The 17004-nt window shown below is 42.3% G+C and overlaps 1 protein-coding gene across 1 annotated transcript; it reads left to right on the top strand.

Moving 5' to 3' along the window:
- The first annotated feature begins 4147 nt into the window (after window positions 1-4147).
- On the top strand, window positions 4148-16542 carry cavin4a (caveolae associated protein 4a). The gene is made up of 2 exons (XM_031735302.2): window positions 4148-4706; window positions 14079-16542. The coding sequence occupies exons 1-2, from the start codon at window positions 4299-4301 to the stop codon at window positions 14655-14657; spliced, it is 987 nt and encodes a 328-aa protein (XP_031591162.1). The 5' UTR covers window positions 4148-4298; the 3' UTR covers window positions 14658-16542.
- The last annotated feature ends 462 nt before the right edge of the window (window positions 16543-17004 follow it).

Below are 17004 nucleotides of genomic sequence, written 5' to 3'. Positions count from 1 at the left end.
TACAGAGAAAAACCCAACAATCATATCATATGACCCCCTATGAGCAAGCACTTTGGCGACAGTGGGAAGGAAAAACTCCCTTTTAACAGGAAGTAACCTCCAGCAGAACCAGGCTCAGGGAGGGGCAGGGCCATCTGCTGTGATTGGTTGGGGTGAGAGAAGGAAGACAGGATAAAAGTCACTGTAAGAGGCTGATGTTGTTTTCACTAATAATTAGACTCTCTGGCCCTAACCACAGACACACACACAGGTATTTTAGTATTTAAAAAAATAGGTTACTCTGCCCTTAGAATAAATGTATAATCTGATAAATATCAAAATGGTGAAGGTCAGCTTTTCTCAGGAGACAGATGAAGGCACGAGGCAGGTGTGAAGAAGCTGTGAGTCAACAAAAAGGTCTTCTTCATATTCTCCTCATACAAAGACAGTAATGGCGGTGAAAGCGCGACTGTGAGATGACTTTACTTTCTGATATCTCTGCAGCATCTGGCACGACCACCAGGCTGCAGCACACGAAAAATGAACTTGGCTCACAGTATTTTGTACTCACCTATCAGATTTAATTAGTCATTAAGTGAAGCTGCCAGAGTCGTGCGTATCTCAGTATAATAGTGTTCAAATGACAGAGCGTGGTTACAGAGTGTTTATGTACATCAACCCTGATGCGGGAGTTTGTGGTTTGAAAACAAACACAGATGTTGGATATGACTTTCAGCTCCCACTATCGCTGCACACCCCTCTCACAGGAGCGTCGGCTGTCTACCCGAATTCTGCTGGTGTGCAGAAGTCAGAGGTCATTGCTCGCCATATGAAAATAAACCCGCCACATTATAAGTGTCATACATTTCTGCCGGTGGCGGGGCCTCAGGCACGCCACCCCGGGTAAATATAGTTACAGACTGGAGGTGGTGGGTGCAGAAGCAGAGCTGGGTGGGTTGGAGGGTATTCAGGGACAGCAGCAGCTGCTGGTTTCAGTCGACCAGACTCAGCAGTCAGTCAGCTTCAAACTATCAGCCAGTGAAAAGAAAATCTACCAGGATCAAACTTTCATTCATTCAAAAGCCTCCAGAGGTAGTTTATCCTCCATAAACAAGGGGGAACTGTAGTTATGTAACATAGTAAAGGCTTAAATAAAGGCAGAGCGAGGAGCTGCTGATTTAATATGTTTGGTCTTTATTAAACTGGACTCACAGCAAATTAGAGTCACTTTATAAATGTTTGTTGTTGTGTAATTAAACTGATTTATATCAGAGCTATTTCTAAACAAACCAAAATCCATATAAATATTAAATGAACCTACTTTACCCTGTGTGCAGTATAACAGTGGGTTCAGGACAAATGCAGCACTGACGTCATTCACCAGCTATGACAGGGCTTCAGATAAATTATCAGATTAGATTTGTTGCAAAATTTGTCAAACACTGCTGGTTAACACTGTTTACCAATCAGACACAAGGATGATAACGTAAGTAATAATCTGGTATTCTGTGCTAATCAAATTCTACTGGTTTCATTTGATGTATACATCACTTAAAGCAGTGACTGAATGGAAATAACGCAAAGTTTTGATTGGAAGCTAAAGCATACTTCACATCTGGGACAGTGCTACGGAGATCTCAGCAAATATCCAGATAACTATATAGATATAGATATTCCAGGACTTGGCCATAGCCATCGCTGCAGCAATTCATTTTATAGAGGAAAAAACCAAGGAAACGCAGTCCATCTGCTCTCAACTTAAGCAGCCAGTGGTTTTTCATCATTGGCTAGCTGCACAAAAGTGATAGCTAGCCACAATGCTAGGGTTTGTAGCAAGCGCTTTAAGTTAGACTGTCTGTGCAGTTAGCCTTGTTTAACCGCAGGGTCAAACAAGTCATAAATAAGTCAAGGTTAGTTTTTGTCAAACATTTATATTTTTTGCTTTTTGTACCATATGTCAGCCATATCTCCAAACTACTGCTAGTTAGCAAACTAGGAAGTTAAAGAATTTTTATTAAAGAAACAGTGATAGTGTATATGGCAACTTAGAATTAGTGACATACTTAAATTGTAAAGTTTCAAGTTTCAAACATCATTTTGTTATATTTTAGATGCTAACAAGCTACCATTAGTTATTGTTAGCATACCTGCTGCTGATGCATTTCCAACATCAGCAGCAGAACATTGGATAAATGTCAGTCATGGGGGAATGGGTGGACCTCCAAGCAGGTGATCCACACCAGCACCCTGACAGCTGATCGGCATTTCCATTCACTGTCCACACCTGCACCAGGTGATGCTGCCCAACCCCTCTGAATACCACAGTTCCTCCGAGCGAACTCTTCCTCTCCTCCTGCTCAGCTTGAAAGTATATGTAAGGAGTCTCAGTATGTTGTCGAAATGCCTGCCAGCCTCATCCTCTGTGTTTCTGGTAATGCTGTCCAACTAACCAACCCTGTGATGTGGTCACTGAGCCAGAAAGTTTCTATTACACAAAAATCAATTATAATTTAACAAGTAATCAATTTAAATCCCAGTTTTTCACAAAATGAATTCCAACAATAGTAATTATTTATAAAACTTGTTAAATTGTCCTGTTATGTCCTCTTTAAATTTGTGCTAATGACTAAGAAAAGCTATTCATAATTAACAGCGACTCATAAAACGTCCAGTCTTTATTCATGCTTGTTTCCTTCCCACAGACAGGCTGCATTCAGCTAATGTCTGTGTAAGTCTGTAGTAAGTAGTTTTGGTTCATAAAAGGAGTCAAGTGCAAGTTTGACATGAAAGCGTGAGTTGGTAAGTTCATAAATTCTCTTTCGTTCCATTAAAAAAACTAACAGCAAAATAAGAGATAGCAGTAAATGCACAGGGGGTTAATACTGTTAGTACTGAAGGAGCCAATCGCGTTCTTTGTGGGCTGCATCGGTCACATTTCTAGGGAGGTGCCCGTCAGCTTGCAGTATAGGGTTTCAGAGCGGGGACATGCCTACTACTTTATGCAGAAGCATAAATCTCACATCGCGCTCCTACATACAGATTTTTTTAATGTTAGGCCCTCATTTCTCCAAATTTTGACAATCTGGGATTAAGAATAATATTAATTCTACCTGATGTAAAAATTTCATTTCCAAAAGGTCAGTTTTGCTTTTGTCTAAAGTATAGCATTGGGATAGAGATAGGGTTATTACCTACAATGAGTTAGACCTCAGAGGGTTACGTCTGGAAAAATTCCACTTCCTGTTCCGACATGTGAATCAATAGAAAGTCTGGACTGTAAAAAAAAACAAAAGCATGTTTTTTTTTCTACAAAAAGGTAAAATTTGTGTTCAGGAACACAAATCAATGGTTACATTTTGTGAGTATTTCACAGACTGCTGTGTTCTCAGTTTGCTGGTACATGATGAAGGAGCTTTAAGCGAAGGCGTATTAATTCATAACACCCATTTTTCACCATGTCATTGAAGGATGAAGTGTAGCCCGTGCCTTTGGTTTCATGCTGTCAAACTGTGAGGCAAAGAGCACTAAATACAACATATTAACACACGTGTGCTGCACACTGAACGGTGCTCAGACTAAATAAACCGCTCTGTGTGGTGCCGCTTCAGAGGACCGGGTGTTAAAATAGTGTCGCTCTGATACTCCTCCTCACGCTCTGGAACTGTCAGTCATCTCTATAAAGAGCCTCAGATCTGAATCTCAGTCAATGTTTGGACTCTGTCGTCCTGGGAAAGCAAAAAGGGCAGAGCTGCAGTGTTTAATCCCCTAAACATTCCCGCGCTGTGTAATCACACCAGACAACTGGGACTTCGCTGCATCTGCCCCTGCAGGCCTGCAGAGTGACTCCTAAGCTGTTGCTGATGTACATGTTTCACAGCTGCTGGCGTGTAACGTGTGTGAAACTGACGGAAAATTATGAATCAGTCTTGTGTGGGGCTGGCATCGAAAAGTGGGACTTGAATGGGAATTTCCATCATCTCCTGCTTTGCATTTCCCAAAATGTCAGAGTGTCGCCTTACAAAGAGTTTTTATTTTTAGCTGCAGGGGGGTTTCGTGTGAGCACTGCTGCTCCCCTCTAAGTTTATCACCTGGCCCACATCCCGATGAGGACTGAATCAGGCTCCCTTTGGATCTGAAGCCTTTTTTAAAAGCAGTAGGTGGAGTTTGCTCCTCTCTCCCGTCCCCAGACCTGAGTTTGGGTCGAAGTGCTTGGTGTTGCTGCCCTGGTCTCCCTGCCGGTAACCCCAACGATCCTGGGCCCATTCTGCACAACCACAACTTTTACTACAACTTAAGTTTGAATCTCAGGAGTCCTGATAATGGATCAGCTCAAGTACCACAGCGCAGGCGTCCAGGAGAAGCTGGAGATCGCCGGGGTGGAGGACGAGGCCGGGAACCCCATCAGCGCCCTGACCATCCTGTCTTTGCTGGAGCGCGTGGCCAGCATCATCGATAACGTCCAGTCCTCCCAGCAGCGCATGGAAGAGCGTCAGCAGGATCTGGAGAACAACATCAAGACCATCCAGGGGGATGTCCTGAAGCTGGCGAAGGACCACACCGACACCAGCGGCACCGTGGAGAAGCTCCTGCAGAAAACCCGCAAAGTCAGCGCCAACGTCAAGGAGGTCCGGACACGCGTCGAGAAGCAAAACGTCCGAGTCAAGAAGGTGGAGTCCACGCAGGATGAGCTGCTCACCCGCAACAAGTTCAGAGTCGTCATCTACCAGGTCAGCAGAGTTTCTCAGGGTCGGATGTTTAAATGTTGACTTTATGAATTCTGCCCATTGAACACATCACAGCGAGCCTGTGGGTTATTGGCTTAACTGCAGCGGTTAGATAGATTCTCTCTCAGAAAGACTTAAACTGTGGGTCACACAGTGACCCTTTGAAGACTTAAATGGACACAATTAACCAGTAAAAACCGAAAGAAACCAAAAATATATTAAAGGGAGGCTGAACAACTGCAGCTAAATAACAGCAAAGTCAACAGTCTTCACTCAGTAATTCAATAAACTAATTTAATTATTTATAGAAGAGGATTCATGAGCCAGCCAATCAGAATACCTTTAATTTTTTACATTAGAAACTGAATAGAAAAGTAGAAACAGTCATCTTTGGGGTTTTAAGTGTCACATTTCAACCTGACAACGTCTGATTGGAAGATGTTGGTACTAAAACTATCTAACTGGTACTGGGCGGTCAGCAGTAGCACAAAGTCTCTCTGACTTTTTCTGACGATGACCTCATCAGGACTTAAACAGACTTAGTTAAACAATGAAAATAAATAAATTTTCAGGATGGGAAATCAGAAGAGTCTCACTGTTTTCTAGAATTTCTCACAAAAGTTGTTGAGTTTGTTGAGTAATTTTCTGAATGATGTCACGTCTTGAGAGTCAAACAGTGATATCTTGAACGTTTGGGAGCCATAAACTCTATTCTTATTAGTGCAAGCTTAATCAAATGACCAGCAAATAACTGGCACAGGGTGGTCGATGAATGTTCAATTTATAGAGTAATTTCAGGGTTTATTAGACTTTAAGAGGATAGTTAATCAACAAAAAGCAAAAGAGACCAGAATAACCACCACAGCAACAACTCGCCAACCAGTATGGGAGTTCCCCTTTTTCTTTTCCAGTGTCCAGTGATTGAAAGTGGAGTCACTGACGGTCTCTGCATGACTGAGACCTAATGTGCTTTATTGGGACTGTGTCTCATTATTCCAAAGAGGCCAAAGCTCAACCCTTAAATTTGGTGTAAAATGGCTCTTTTGTCCTTCGGTGCTGCAGAGCTGATAAAGAACATTAGTTAAACGTTGAAATGAGTTTAAAAAACAGATAAAATCTGAATTTAGTCCCCAGAGAAGATTTCTGAGGTACATCCAGATTTTTGTTTATGAGGAACTGGAGAATAATTAAGCATCAGAAATGAAGTAGTCTGTGGCAAGCAGCAAGATCTTAACTGGATGAACTCTGACTCGGTTCATTAACCGGTGGATGCAGGGAGAGGGGCAAGCGTCGATGTGAGGAAATGAAGGGCGGATTAAGTTCAAACTCATAAGAGCCCTCGACTTCAAAACATTGGCAATTAATAGAAAGGCATCCTCGTTATGTTGAGAGGGCGCACTTTCATCCAAAGTGTGGGCGACCTTAATCAGATCAGGTGGATTCACTTCAAAGTTTTAATAAGAAACTCTCGACTGAACTCTTTAATTTAGAAAGCAAGGCAACATTTACAAGAATAAAAGCTCCTGTCAAGTCTTCCCTGAACATAAAGGGCTGGAAAAATAAAGCTAAACTATGAGCGTCACTTCCAAGGAGACATGATATTCTCTTTAAGGTCACAGAGTGAGTCCGAATGCTGTGAAACACTCGTGAAGAGACGGCAGCTGGTAACCGCAGTGCGGGGGGATTTTCTGCTGAAGGAGTTGGTCGGATGATGGACAGAAAATAAAAAAACATTTCTGTGAACTGAAAGATTTATAACGCTGATCAAAGACTCGGTGTTCGTAGCTGCAGGCCTTATCAGTTCAGCTTTTGTCAGATGACAGCTGTGTCGGATTTTAAATCTCAATCAGGAACATTTAGACTGGAGTGCTTGACTGTTTGTTTAGTGATGGTGCTAACAATCTGTAACGTGAACTTACAGTCTTGTGGTTTGGCCTCGTTAAAAGGATCACAGACTCGTACACGTCACCTACTGACGCTTCAATTCAGCTTTATTTATACAGCGCCAAATCACAACAACAGTCGCCTCAAGGAGTTTTATATTGTAACATAGACCCTACAATAATACATACAGAGAAAAACCTAACAATCATATGACCCCCTATGAGCAAGCACTTTGGCGACAGTGGGAAGGAAAAACTCCCTTTTAACAGGAAGAAACCTCCAGCAGAACCAGGCTCAGGGAGGGGCGGGGCCATCTGCTGTGACCGGTTGGGGTGAGAGAAGGAAAACAGGATAAAGACATGCTGTGGAAGAGAGACAGAGATTAATAACAGATATGATTCGATACAGAGAGGTCTGTTAACACATAGTGACTGAAGAAGAAACACTCAGTGCATCATGGGAATCCCCCAGCAGTCTACACCTGTTGCAGCATAACTAAGGGAGGATTCAGGGTCACCTGATCCAGCCCTAACTATATGCTTGAGCAAAAAGGAAAGTTTGAAGCCTAATCTTAAAAGTAGAGATAGTGTCTGTCTCCTGAATCCAAACTGAAGACAGGCCTGAAAACGAGATGAATAACATTAGACTACAGTACTTTTATTATTATTACAATGCACAATATTGTTAATGTGTGGCCTTTATAGAAGTATTTCTGTGTCATGATGCTTTCTTCTACTCCACTATATTGTGGATAAAAATGTACGTGTCATGTATTTTAAAGCTTTAGTTTGTGCTCTTTACACTCACCTGTCCATTTAATAGGATCATAAGTTATAAGATTTAAAGTGCAAAACATAGATAATGTAAAACATGGATGTAGCCACGTTAGCCTAGCCATAGCTCCAGGTAGCATCATTGTGTGTCAACTAGCCGGCTCACTGATCCTCCAAACGCTGCTGGTATTTCTGTTTTAGTTTGTTTTAAGAGTACTTCAGTCAGAGCGCAGTACGTCATCGATCATTCAGAGTTGGACCTATTTATTTGGCCTGCAATGACGGCGTGTTTAGCCTGGGTTAGCACAGAGACTTGAAACACTGGGAAACCTTTAGCCTGGTTATTTCTGTACAAAGACAAGTAAAATCCAAAGTCTGCATTTTGGACTGAATCACAGTCATGCTGTGATAAAATAGAAACCAAAGCCTGAATTCTGGTAACCTAAACTTACACAATAATATATAACTCCCTCTAAAACTCAGTTATGTTTCTGTTGCATGTCATACAGAGGTGTTAATTAATTTAAAAACATACTAGAATTTCCTCCTGAAGCTCCCTTGACTGTTAAACCTGTTTCTTGTTAGAAAAGTACATGCATGTATTTGTCTTGGGAATTTATCTTATTTCAGGATTTTTAAGAAATTAATATGAAAGTGTTAATAATTAACTAATAAACACTTAAAATTGGATATCATTTTGAGCTGGTATGTCCTATTTGAAACCAGTTAAAGTCTTAAACTGGGCTGACTTCAAAGACAGTTGGCTTTAAAGCTCGTTCTCACTGGTTGAAACTGGAGTGTTTGTGGTTTTTTAGTGTTTTATGTTTTATGTCAGTTTCACAGATTTTTCTTAGATTTATTTTCTTGTCGGATTCACTGTATGAGCTTTGCAGAGTTATAGAAGTGACTGACATCAGATCACAGTGAAATGAGTCCGTTACAGCGCTGATAAAGAAAATATTTTGTGCCTGTAATCAAAAGCAGCCTTCACACATCACACATTCCAGTGGGAAGCTGTGGGATCTGCCCCGCTCTCCTTTCCATGCAGCTCTGCAGAGATAAGTCGAGCAGTGAGTTGCAGGTCTGCTGTCCTCAATAATGTCTTCAGACTTCAGAATAGTAACCGGAACTCTGTGTGTGCTGCTAACAGCTGCTGTGGATCCGTGACAGAGGGGCCTATTCTGGGATCACAGCGTTCTCCCTCTTTGCCGGCAGGGACAGGCCATAAACTGCTGTCAGCCAGAGTCAGGCTCTGATACGTCAGCTTATCACAGCGGTCAGGATGTGGCGAGAAACGAGGCGTCAATCAACCTGACCGGCTGCTAAAAAGCAGCCAAAGAGATGAAGGATAATAGAAGATGAAAAAATCCTGTGAGATGAGTCTGTATTAAAAAAGAGACAGGAGGGCAGAGGGTTATAGACTCGACTCCAACTTTGTTTGGTGCGTTTTGTTCTTCTCGCCTGCATCGTCCACCGACAGCACATTTCACAGTTCGAACCACTGAACTCGTCTTCGGCCTGCTGAGGCCTGTCTGTGTTTGACGGTGAGTTTGTGAGCAGACACAGTTTACGGTCTCGCAGAGCGAGAGAGTCAGAGTCCTCCAGGTGTCCAGGTCACATCTCTGCACTGCTGCAAACCTGAGCAGCATTAGGTTACCATAGTTACAGTATATAACAAAATGCTGTGCACAATTAAACTGTGGAAACATTTGGACCTTTTTATCTCTTTGAGGTTGTTTCAGAAGAACTTTTACTCTGAAAATAACAAAAAAAACAGTTTGTGTCTGTAGTTGTTCGTTTAATGTCTGCTTGAAGTCGTTTTCATGTAGTTTTTTGTATCTTTGTTAATATTTTTGTGCAGTTTTGTGGTCTTTTTGTGACTTAGGTGGACATTTTGCATGTTTCTGTGATCATTTAAACTCTTTTTTAAAGATACTTTTATGTTTTTTTTATGTTTTCAAGCAGCTTTGCATGACTTTGGTGTGTTTTATGGGTTTTTGTGTGTTGTCTTGTATGTTTTGCATGTATAACTGTTTTGCGTGTCTTTGCGGTCAGTGCTTTAATTTTGTAATTTTTTCCATAATTTGTAAAAATTAATTTTGTATCCTTGCATATATTTTTTTGCTATTTTTTGCGAATGGATGGATAATTTGGGGTGGTGTCTTTTTGACTGACCATTTCCCCCTGACTGTGTCAGTGGACGCAGTTACAGGTTGCTATAGCTGCTAGCCGTCTGCTTGGCTTCACTTCATCTATTCAATCCCTGGTTTGCTGTTGGAGCATTTTTAATGCAGTATTCTGACCAGTAATACGGGCGCTATGCAGTAAAAACTGTGTTGATGAGTGAAACAGTAACATTTCAGTACTCTCTTATTTGTTACTTTGCGTTAATTAGCAGTTATCTGTGTCTGTGTGATGAACTTATACAGTCTATGAATGTAGATCCCAACCAAGCTAGCTAACATTAGCGGCTAACTTAGCACTTAACTACATTTCTGTAAAACAACATGGGAGCTGCCAAAATGCTAACATGAGGCTAAAAAATGTCCACAAACCAGTGGACCGGCTTCATGTTGCCTATGTCCATCATTCATATACAGTTTTTACTTTCCAGTGCATCATGGGTAATGCGCGCTCATCATCTTCCTCACGAACCCTTTAACCCTTTCTGACTGATGTTCATTATTTTTGCCTTATTTGTATTAAATCATACAGCAGTTCCTCGCTCGATGACCGCGCCCCAGGCCATGTCCGCACATGGACGATGAAACTGAATGATTCATATCTGTTGTGTTGTGCGTGTCCCCAGCTACAGTACATGAGATACTGCTGTCCTTCTTCACAGCGAGCCCAGCTTTAGCTCAGTCTGGTCCCGGGCGGTGCTCTCTGCAGACAGTTGCAGTGTTGAGTTTCCATATGACCGATGTGCTGTCGTTATTCTGAGGCCTCCCTTCGTCTCCTAATATAGAGCTTCGGCTGCGGCCGTTTAACCAGGAAGCAGCGAGCACTTTGTTAGAGACACTCGTCGCCTCGCCGGCGGCTGAATGATGATGGGCGGAGGGTGGGCAGTAATAAGAAAAAGATAAATGGCCGCCGGTTTACTCTCAGGGCCGCTGTGGCACGCGCAGCGGACATCAGAGGACAATGTGTAATTTTAGAGGAGGAGTTGATGGCTTTTAGTTTGTGATGTTTCTGCAGGGAGACGATGAGGAATAAACAAACACGATTAAAGGAGGTCACCCTGCTAACAGGAGGCTAAGGCGCCGCTCGTATAGCAGGAGGCTCTTCAAACGCCACAAATACGGCCCAGATCTGAACACGTACTCCCAGCTTCACTGTGCAGCTTTGTTAACCACGACAGGCGTCACAGTGATAATCAGTACTTTGTTTATTTTATTTCTTTGTTTCTTTGTGTTTATTTTGCATCCAGTCGTCATGTTGAAGTAATTTAATTTGACATTTTTGGTAACTGTATGTTCATTTAACTTTTCTTGTTATTTTGTTTCTATTCTGTGTCAAGAACTTTGTGACATTTTCGTGTAATTTTCTGCTTTTTTAAGGTACTTTTACTTATCTTTGTGTTTGGTGTGTCATTGTGTTCTTTTATTCTGTTTTGTGCTTCTGCAGGTTTTTTCCTCTCCTTGTGTTTTTTTTGTGTCTTTTTGGTCATTTTGTGTTTCTTTGAGGTTGTTTGTAATCACTTTGTGCCTCTCTGCAGACACTTTTGGACTCTTTGTGGTTCTCCGTGTTTCTTTTTTCTGTTGTCCTTTGCATCTCTCTGCTGTGATCGTCTTGTTGTTCTTTAAATTGTTCGAGTGATTCTTGGAAGTCGCTTTGTGTTTCTTTTTAACGCTCACTAGAAGCTGACCCCTGGCCCCTGCTGCTACGCGTGGTAGACCCCGTTCATGATCTAAATGCATAAAGGTTGGGATTAGAGTGCCGCTGAGTGTGTTAACATAATTAAAAGCTCTGATGGTTTCTCTCCGTTTCTTCTTCCTCCTTTACCGGCGAGGTTATTAATACACACTTCGACCCACATTCCCTGCTGGTGTAATTATTGTGTCATTCACAGCGTGTGGATACGCTCTGACGACTCCGCCCTGATTAATGAGTGTCATCGTCTCAGGTGGCCACGGCTTAATTAGGATTAATTGGCTTTCACATCCAAAGTCACCTGTAGGGCGCAGCAGGTGGAGCAGGCCTGCGACGAGCTTCCTCCAGCGGTTGCTCTGTTCTGTCGGCCATTCGAAAGAGTAAAGAGGAGAAAACAATTAAAACTCTTGGTCGCTGTAAAACCCGAGGACACACGCATTAAGGGGGCCACTGAACTTTGAATGTGAGACATTTAATTCTTCCTATTCTCATTTATTTTAGCCATCAAATTCTACTTCTACTGTCCGAAAATACAATAAGTTAGTTAGCATTAGAAAACTAGTAACAAATCAAGCATCTTTACGGTTTTTAGCACCTGAATTTAAACTGTTTTTTGTGCCCAGAGCTAACCAAGCAGTTTTTGACAACTAAAACTAGCCGAGATATTTTTAGCGCCTGAATTGAGGCGAGAAGTTTTTGGCAAATCTTTCAGTAGGTGAAAGCTAAAGTAACAGATCAGCCCGATATGACGGCAAAGCGTGACACGGGCACGTCGGTCCATCATGCAGACGCTACAGTAACAGCAGAGGGACATTTTATTTCAAGCCACCATAAAAATAATCGCAGGAAAGTGTTTTAACTCATATTATTAACATATTAACTTATATGTACATGTTAGCCACTTAGCTTAATCTTTGGCGATTAAGGACCCTGGAATGTACTTCAAATGAGTTTTGTTTACTACCAACTTCTGGGCTTTAAATACACTATCGCCCCCTGCTGGTAGTGCATCTTCTGCGTGCATGTTTGCATGTCTGCTACACATTTTTCCTTGATCATCGGATTGAACAGAGAGCGTAATGCTCAAAGGTCCAGACTGGGATCAGTGTCTCGTGGGCGTATGTCACCACCGCCCCTCGTCTCCTGACGTGGACGAGCTGTTTCTTGGTGGACGGTATACTGCAGCCACTGTTTCACATGTGAGATGCTTGTCTGACAGAATGAGATGAGAAGTTGTTTGAATCAGCTGTGATAACAGTCCAGTCCAACGGGGACCAGAATTCCGACTTCACCGGGTGGTGCGGTTAGTATTTCTGTGTTCCAGGTGTCGTTCCTGCCAGCCGCTTCCTCGGTTACTCGCCATGTGCAAAAATAGAAAAACTGGATCTTATGACGCTGCCGGTGTTTTCAGAGCTTGTAGGTTGAGTCTCACAGAGTATCTCAGAGGAATATCGAGTTTTCTCTGAGAGCTCCCTTCAGCTTCACGAGCAGCAGAGTAATTTATCCTCAACGGATAGAAGAGACAGATGGATATCAGTTTCAACTGCGTGTGTTTATCCAGAGATAGACGAGGCGCTTTGCTAATGAATGATGACTTCTGCTGCAAAAGTGTAAGGAGTCAACCAGATTTAAGATTAATGACCACTTTAGATGGATAAAAATCAAACTCCAGATCTTTAAAGCACATTTGAGATGGATGTCTGTCCTCCACAGATGCAGATGCTATAACTGGATATCTGTTTCACCTCTATTCATCCAGGACAGAAATAAGAAGTGTTTTAGCCTGACTTCAACTAAAGTAACCCTCTGAGGTCAAAGTATAAGATTTTACACCATGTTTGTTGGCTGCTATAAACATCCAGGTGTCGGGATATTTCCAGTCCCTTGGTTGCCAATTCTGACAGCACAGGGTTAGGAGGTAATGGTCGTGTAATGTTGACTCATGCCAGGTTCAGATCTGTCTGTTACAGTCTGGAGTCACAAAGTAAAATCAATGTGGACATTGCTGAACATGCTCATGTTGCTCAGCGTGAGCATCATGCCGAGATCTTCTGTGTCCTTGTTCTGGTTTCGTCTCAGCGTTCCCACCAGCAGCAAAGGATTGATGCTCCAGAGGTGATCGAGAGCTAAAAACAGCTGAAATTAAACAATTATTGAACGTAGACTCATCAGGTGGAAACAAACAAGACTCCAGACTGAAGTTGTTCTCATCATGCTGGATGTAGAAATAAGTAACTAGTGGCAAACAGGTTCTCCCTTTTCTAATGAGGAACTAGAAACAAAAGCAACATTACGGGTCCTGTTGGGTTGTTTCTCATAAAATCAGTCTAAAGAAAATAAATCAGTTATTTCTGTGGGAAGTTTTCAGGGCTGAACAAACACATTTAAGCTCAGTTAAAAACTGTAACCACCAAAGTGTCATCAAGTTTTCTGTCTGTAACATAGAGGAGGAAACAAAAGCAGCGGCGCACAGATGTTTTCATCTGTTTTCTGACTGCAGAAAATTTCAAAAAGGACATTTTGGTTGAACTTTGAGAGATCATGCGACCACATGGGATCGCACACTAGTCAAAACAAGCTGAAAGGTCTTCTTTTACCTGCATTTTGTTAACAGCCTTATCTTCTAGTTGTGATTCCCTCTGTATCAATACAGACTAATAATTTAACACTGGATTCAGACTGTTGTCAGTCGATGAGGTAGAAATTAGATCTGTGCATCTCTAATTGAGTGTTGAGATTTTACACTCAGCAGATGGGACAGTAACACAGAATCATTAAAAACAGGAGTAATAAAAACATTCGATAATAAAGCTCTAATATCTCTAATATATCATTTAATCTGCAGGGTGAGACAGAGGTCCCATCAGTGGCCGTCACCAAGTCCCCCAAAGGACCCGGCCTGGAGGGGCTGGATATGGAGCCAGACTCTTACGACGTCCCCGCCGACCTCTCCTCTGATGAGGAGTACCTCAGCCTGGAAGAAGCCGACCCCTCGCGAGCTGCTCGACTCAAGAAGTCGGTCATGAAGAGCACAGAAACACTGAAGGCCGCCTTCTCAAAGGAGAACATGAGCAAAACCAAAGATAACCTGGGCACCAGGTTCCACCACCTGGGCGAGAAGGTGATGCCGCCCGAGCGGAGGGAGAAGATGCACCAGGCCGGCGAGCGGCTGAAGCAGTCTGGCGAGCGGCTGAAAGAGAACATCGCCAAGAAAGCTCCGAGCAAAGAGGCTTTCCGCATCAAGCTGAAGAAGGAGAGAGCTGTCGCCGAAGGCCAGGAGGGCGCCGAGGCCGAGCTCCAAGGGAAGGAGAGCAAGCCGGAAGAGAGGGTCACCTACACCGAGGTCGCACTCGAGAGCAAGAGGGAGGGGCCTGTGGAGGAAGCTGGCGCCACCCGGATAGCAGAGGAAGATCACAGGAAGTAGAAGGCCCAAAGTAGGACACATCAGAGAGAAGGTGATTGGTCGACATCATTGAAGGACATTTTATTTGTCTGACTGTTTAAAGGAGGAAGTTAATACTGACACCAGAAAATTCATCAGAATATCAACTGGTTATTTAAAAGGTTCGCTAGATATTTAAATCAGCTGATGCACGGAGACAAATTCAGGTTTCTTTAAATAAAAGGTCCATAAAGTGTGAAAGGTGCAGATGAGGTCGAGGTTTAATTGCACAACGTGTTTGAAGGGAAACGAAAGACGTCAGATGGCGATGAGAAATACAACGGAAGTTTAAGATTTTTTTATCGGGATGTTCATATACAGTATACAAATATATATGTATATTTACACAGGAGGGGTAAAACTGGCCTCAGCTGGTCTCTGAGACGCCTGGTGGGAAAAGACACCAACACAGAGTTGATGTCAGGCTGGTTTCAGTGTGCAGAGGAGGCGACATCAGCCAGCGCTTTAACTTTAAATAAACCAATGACCTCACAGAAGCCACTGAAAAGGTTTTTGAAAGTGTTTATGAGACGTGGTGCCAAGCAGGAAGTGACAATTTTAGGAACTATTCGTCTACAGACTGTACATAAAGGATGGACAATGCTGTCTTGAAGCCAATGCAGTATAAACCTGCATTCTCTGACCAGCAGGGGGCGCCTCCCCTATAAGTAAGCCCTCAGTTTCAGGGGTTTGTGACCTCACTGATCTCTTTCCAGTTTACTTTATGGGCTCAGTTTGAAGTCATATTTAATAAAACATTTTTCAGAAAGGAGCTTAAATCATTTAAAGATGGTTTAAAACCGTTTAAAATTTAGTAAAAGTGTCAACCGAACATGAAGAAGAACACAGGAAGTGTTAAGGAATGTCAAACATAGAGAGAAACTGTAACATCAGCGAAGTATTTAGAACTGGAACGCTGCCACCTTGTGGTTAAAGTTTTCATTAAATTTTGCCGTCAGTTTTTACAGAAAGTACCTTTAAATCTCAGCGTGAACCGGTTAAAGATACATGTTGTTTTACATCTTTGTTTACAGCAGGTTAAATATTTAAACCGAGTAACCCGTGTTTTCTTTGGCTGCATCATTCCACAAAAACCCCCCAAACTCGCCAAACGGACATCTTTTTGTTTGTTTTTCCCCTGAAATGACATCAGAAACTTTGGGATGTCCAAGAGAATTTAAATAAAGTTTGATTAAAGCTGTCAAACAGGTTTCATTAAATATTTGCAAGGTGCAGCTTTAGGTTTAATAGAGGAGCAGATGCAGGAACTGGTGCTAAAACTAATAAAAAGTTTGCATGGAGTCGAGAGCGGTGCAGCCCCTTCTAGCTGTGACATTAGCCAGACTGTAATTACTGTCTGAAATTGAATGTGGTGGATTTGAGGCGGTCTGAGCTCTGGTGTTGGTGGCTTCAAAGGTTTGTGAGAGATTTTGGCGTATGAATGTTTTATTTTTTGCTGCTTGATATTCATAGGTTCTTTTGAAGTTCAGTGAGCACGCTGAGTTTATTCTCCTGCAGTGATTACTGAGGTCGCCGCCTTCATCAGGATCACAGGATTTAAAGTTTTCCACGCTTCAGTCATCAGATACTCTTTAGAGGCTTTGCTTTCATAGCGCTGTCGTGATACATTAGTGCTGTGCCTTATTTTGAAAATACACTTCCTGTATATCTTACTACTTATGCTTCTGTGTTGCTGAGAGAGTTTAATGCAGTAGATTATATTTAGACTCACTTCTTGGTTTTCTTTTTTCACTTTTGATTACAGCTCAGCTTCCATTTTTACAATAATCAGCCACAACGATGAAAAACAGCTGCCTTTGTTCACTTTGATTTGTTTTTGTATAAATAAAGTTCTTGTGAAACCTTGTTGCTTTTTCTTTCCTTTGTTATTAAACTTTTATTCATACAGCGTCAACACACAGTTTGGTCAAGTCAGAGCTTCTAATTATGACCGAGAGGCAAACGTCCAGGGCTGAATAACAAAGGCTGCAGTTCCTCTAATGTCCACTAGAGGCTGTCTCCAGCGATGACTCGGTCCCATTGACTCCCAACCTGATACAGGAAACATGTCTGTTTACACCTGCACAGGTGTAACTCACCCAATTAGATTTTATTTAGGCTTAAAGTCAGGACTGATACTTCGCACTTTTTTTATTTACAGGGTTTCTACACCGTCTCCGTACCCTATTCAGCCACCTTTACGGTAAAACACTATATTTAAATGTGTGACACTGTAAGAGAATGGGAAAAACAGCACCGTGCTTTCTTCTGTCTCCACTTTGGGTCCCTTCCCTCTCAACAATCTATTAATCAGGTCATCTCGTTGAGA

The sequence above is a fragment of the Oreochromis aureus genome, linkage group 18 (assembly GCF_013358895.1).
Source record: "Oreochromis aureus strain Israel breed Guangdong linkage group 18, ZZ_aureus, whole genome shotgun sequence".
Lineage (NCBI taxonomy): Eukaryota > Metazoa > Chordata > Actinopteri > Cichliformes > Cichlidae > Oreochromis > Oreochromis aureus.
Note: the sequence above shows the minus strand (reverse complement) of the source record. Positions and strands in the feature narration are given on the sequence as shown.

Coding starts and splice junctions, on each gene's coding strand:
- cavin4a (XM_031735302.2), top strand. CDS start 4,299: ATGGATCAGCTCAAGTACCACAGCGCAGGCGTCCAGGAGAAGCTGGAG. Junction 4,707..14,078: donor TCAGAGTCGTCATCTACCAG/GTCAGCAGAGTT, acceptor TTTAATCTGCAG/GGTGAGACAGAGGTCCCATC.